Source organism: Meriones unguiculatus, chromosome 9 (assembly GCF_030254825.1).
Source record: "Meriones unguiculatus strain TT.TT164.6M chromosome 9, Bangor_MerUng_6.1, whole genome shotgun sequence".
Classification (NCBI taxonomy): domain Eukaryota; kingdom Metazoa; phylum Chordata; class Mammalia; order Rodentia; family Muridae; genus Meriones; species Meriones unguiculatus.
Genome location: NC_083357.1, coordinates 54,960,150 through 54,965,338, shown reverse-complemented (window position 1 = coordinate 54,965,338; position 5,189 = coordinate 54,960,150). Strand labels below are relative to the sequence as shown.

Here is a 5,189-nt window from a genome sequence, read left to right as displayed (position 1 = left end):
ATTTCACAAAAAGCAAGTATAATGTGGGAAATCTAAATGTTAGGAAACTGAGGGCTTGGAGGTTTAGGAGGGAGTAAATATTGCCCAGCATTGTGTTCTAGGTTAACTAAAAACCCAGTCTCTGTGTGGTGATTTGGTTATACAGCTGCTGAGGATTAACAGCAGCATTACTAGAAGATAAACCAATAGTAAATATTAATCACCGCTTACAACAATGCATGCAACAACAATTAGTTTTTTAAAAAAAGAAAAAAAAGAGGCTGCAGATTTGAAGGAGAGTGGAAAGAGTAGGCACATGGGAGTGTTTGGAGGGAAGAATGGAAAGGGAGACCTATTGTGATTACATAATAATCTCAAAACACCAATAAGCAAACAAACCAAATTCGGAACTAGAAAGACCAGGATGGTAGCTCAAGCTGCAATTTTTTTTTCCTATTCCCCTGGGGTTCTGTGTACCCGTGCCCTAAAAGAGCAAGTCCATTCTGAATGGTCCATTCCCCACACACAACTGATAATGCCATGAGAGAGAAACATGGCTTACTTCTTAAATCCATTTCTCTATTAAAGCAGAGAGGTTGTAATGTTCATAGGCATTACCTGGTATACTTCACTGTGATGTTGAAAGAAGTTGAAAATGTAAGTGATGTGTAACAAAGATTTTGTTATTTAGTTCTGTTTTAGGATATAAAATGACCCATAAGGACAATTAAAACAATGGCCACAAATGATGTTTAAACAATCATATGCAAACAATTGTAAAAATGGTAACAAGAAACTGGAAGAATGTGTATTGTTATTGCATTGAATCCCAGAATGTTCTTAGTAGTAGCAAGGAAAGAGATTTATATTTTAAATACATGGAGCTTAATCTGAACACTGGGAGAAGCTCAGTGTGAGTGAAGACAGAAAGTGAAGTCTGTTATGTAAACTTAGCTCAGAGAGCAAGTCAGTTTATGCTAGCAGGAAATGTTCTAAAGGAGAAGCAGAACTATTTAAATTTTTTTTTTAATTTTAAAGTTTGTTCATTATATATCCCGATTGAAGCCTCATCCCTTAACTCCTCAGTCCCACCCTTTCTTCCTCTTATCTCCTATTCCCTTCCTCTAGTCCACTGAAAGGGAGTGTTCTCTTCCTCTGCCTTCTGCCCATAGCTTATCAAGTCTCATCAGGAGTGCCTAGATCCTCTTCCTCTGTTGTCTCCCAAGGCTGCGTCACCAGGGCCAAGTGATCAAAAAGAAGGCAACTGAGTTCATGGCAGAGGCAACCCCTGCTCTCCTTACTCAGGAACCCACATGCAGACTGAGCTGCCAATCTGAACAGGAAGTCAAGATCCTCTCCATGCATGGTCCTTGGTTGGTGCATCATTCTCTGCAGGTCTCCCCTGGGCTCAGGTTTTTTAGCCTTTTTGGTCTCCTTGTGGGGCTCCTGCCCTCTCCATGTGCTTCTATCCATTTCCCCACGCTCTGCCCAAATTACCTCAATATCTAGCTATATCACTCCTGGACATATGCCCAAAAGATGCCCCACCATTCATCAAGGACCTTTGCTCAACTATGTTCGTAGCAGCTGTATTTGTAATGCACAGAATCTGGAAGCAACCAGATGTCCCACAAAGGATGAATGGATACGGAAATTGTGGCATATTTACACAGTGGAATACTACTCGGCTATTAAAAACAAGGAAATCATGAAGCAGAACGATTTTCAAAAATTCAGGTCACTCCATAGAGTTCAATAACTTATGTGTTTCTTCACTTTTCCTGAAATTTAGAAATATTGACTATTTTTTTTTGGGGGGGGGAGTGTGTGATTTCTTTTCTGAAAAAACATTAATAAGAATTTTCTTAAAATTGTCATTCTCTTAGAACAGAGAAAATATGACTGTTGACCTACCAGAGATCCCTCAACCCAAACTAATTGTTCCTTCTTTCCAGTGTCTTCCAGCAAATTTTGCTACATTTAACTTAGGTTACTCTCTGGCCACCAGAGGGCGCAGCATCCTAACGCTATAGCATTTCCTGTGAGAACTTAAGTTTAGACTGTTTCTCAGTGTTTTCACAAATTGAGAACATTGAGGAGATGGCACTAAAGTTGAACTCTTCTCCGGGCTTCGTGACTGTGGTACTTCTCATGCTCAGTAAGTAAAGTGACCTTAAACCTTTTCCTTTTTTATATCAGAAAAAAAAAAAAAAATCTGGAGCCCTGAATATATCCATATATCTGTTTTGTTTTTCTTTTTGTTTTTTTCCCAGCAAGGACCCACGGAGACTCAGTGACTCAGACAGAAGGTCAAATGGTCCTCTCAGAAGACGAATTTCTTACTATACACTGCAACTATTCAGCCTCAGGTTACCCAGCCCTGTTCTGGTATGTGCAGTATCCTGGAGAAGGCCCCCAGCTCCTCCTGAAAGTCATCACAGCTGGTGAGAAGGGAAGCAGCAGAGGGTTTGAAGCCACATATGATAGAGGAACCACCTCCTTCCACTTGCAGAAAGCCTCGGTGCAGGAGTCAGACTCGGCTGTGTACTACTGTGCTCTGGGTGACACAGTGGCAGACACTGCAGGGGGAGCTGAGCACAAACTCAGCAGCTGAATGCTGGGCTCCTGCCTCTCCAATCGCTTTGTTTCTTCATTGTGTTGTGTGCCTCTATGTTTCTCTAATTGGCACAAACATCACACAAATATCTACAGCAGAAGAGCAAGAAGTAGGCTCTTCCATATTCAAGTCTAGACTGGAACTGACCCAAAATCTGATGCAAGAGCATGTGCCTCATGCCTCACAGCAAAGCTGTGGGTAAGGAAGCTTGTCCTCCATGTGTTCTTCCACAGCTCTTTGGTAGAACTATCTGTATTTTATTTGTGCCAGGAAAAGAGGCTTCTAAATAATTTCTTCTGAAACTATGGAGGGAGAAGTGACAGGAGAGCCCAGTGTCCTCAGTCCTGGGATTCCTATTGAGAAGGAAGGAAAAGAAGAAAGGAGGACAGAGCCAGGCCTGTAGCGCAAGCACGCAGAACAAAGGGGCTTGCAGGGCATAAAAATAGCACTTTTCTGTTGTTAATAGGATCAGGCTGAGGCTCAAACACAAGAGGAGAAGCAAAGTTGGAACAGGAGAACATAGGTGGAATGGAAGTTGAACTCTGTGCAGCAAAGGGGGCAGCTGGTTCTCTGGCTTGCCTCAGAAGAGTTTCAGTGCTTGGGGGAGGGCAAACATATTTTCAGACCTTGAAAAAACAATGCTCAATTTCATATGGAAAAACAAAATCCCCAGAATTGATAAAACAATCCTGTACAATAAAAGATCTTCTGGAGGTTATCTCCATCCCTGATCTCAAGCTGTACTAGAGAGCAACAGTAATTAAAACAGTATGGTACTGGCATAGAAACAGACTGGTGGATCAATGGTATAAAATTGTAGACCCAGAAATAAACCCACATACCTACAGAAACTTAATTTTGACAAAAAAAAAAAAACATACAATGGAAAAAAAAAACAGCATCTTCAACAAATGGTGCTGTTCTACATGTAGAAAATGCAAATAGACCCATATTTATCACCCTGCACAAAACTAAACTCCAACTGGGTCAAAGACTGTAACATAAAAACAATTACACTAAATTTGTTAGAAGAAAAAGTGAGGAAGAGTCTTGACCTCATTGGCACAGGAGACAACTTCCTGAACAAAATAACAACAGCACAGGCTCTAAGATCAACAATCAATAAATGGGACCTCATAAAACTGAAATGCTTCTATAAGGCAAAGGACACTGCCATCAGAACAAAATGACAACCTACAGACTGGGAAAAGATCTTCACCCACCTTACATCTGAAAGAGGTCTAATCCCAGCAAAGGGGGCAGCTGGTTCAGGACTGATTATTTGCTGATGGTAACCAATTAGGGGATCCATACAGTGGAGGTTTGTTTCTTACTCTCAGCACTTCTTACTTGCCTGGAGTTGTTTGTTTATGGTTGGGGCTTCGTGAGAATTCCCCTTTCCATGTTAGCTAGTCTATTGGTGTTGCACTTCTTCAGGTCTTTTTTAGGTTCAGAAAACAAGTGAGGTGCCCAGTCATCATCAATACATGTCCAACTTAACTCCTTTGCTTAAGTCTCAGGAAACAGCACGGAAGACGAAGTGTAAGGACTGAAGACACCAGAGGACCAGGAAAGTTGATATGAAATTGTGTCTCCTACAAATGATCATAAAACCTCACTCCAGCGATATGATTTTAAAAGTATTTGGTTAAAGGTTACTATTATGGCAGGTGGGCTGATTAAAACTATCTTCTTTTCTCTCTCTCTCTCTCTCTCTCTCTCTGCTGTGAATATTAGGCTCTTTCCACACTCACTAGTCATCTGAATGTGCAGGACTAATTTCACAGGAGTTTGTATTATTGTAGTAAATCATAGGTTTATACACGTGTGTCAACAAAAGTGATAAGCAATGTCCATAAGTGAATACATATTCTAACCTTCATGAACAGGCCAGGCAGACCACTCTTGAGAGCCTTACCTCTTTCAGTTCAATATTTCCAGTGTATCTTTCTGCTCACATCGCAAGACCTTTACTGCCAGGGCCCCAGTCCACTGGGTTGGTCTCAGGATAGGAGAGCCAGACACTACACAAGCCCATCACCTTCCACCCAGGAACTCTGTCTTCAAAGTCTCAGTCCCTGTGGTCTTCCTCAGTAAGAGTGAGCAAGCTCCTATGTGATTCCACTCCTATGTGATTCCTATGTGATTTCTCAACTCTCCAATTCATCACCTTGTAGCTTCAACTCAGGATACAGCATTCAGTGAGCTAAAATCTTATATCAAAGACACAACCATCACCCTAATTCTAGATGGAAGATCTCATAGGCAAAACACAATAATAATAAAACCCAGCACAGTATGCTGCCTCCCCAAATCACCAACTTGTCCTAGTCATCCCCAGTGAGAGGAATTTATGTGAAACTGGAGACACTGAATCAAAAAATAACAGTGAAGATGACAGAGGAATCTACAAATTCCTGAAAACACACTGAAAAAATTCATGGTGGACATAAACGAAATCTTGATTGATTCAAGAAAACACAAATAAGTGGCTGAATGAAATACTGTGGACTAGCCAGGATTTGAACTCAATAAATAATAAGAAACATCAAGAGGCAGGGCAAGATGGCGGCACCGGAAGGACTCTCATTCT

General features: G+C 41.2%; 1 gene segment (V, D, J or C); it reads left to right on the top strand.

Moving 5' to 3' along the window:
- Positions 1–2,079: 2,079 nt before the first annotated feature.
- On the top strand, positions 2,080–2,593 carry LOC132656282 (T cell receptor alpha variable 9-2-like). The segment is given in 2 exon segments: positions 2,080–2,137; positions 2,253–2,593. Coding segments are annotated over 2 exon segments (399 nt in total).
- The last annotated feature ends 2,596 nt before the right edge of the window (positions 2,594–5,189 follow it).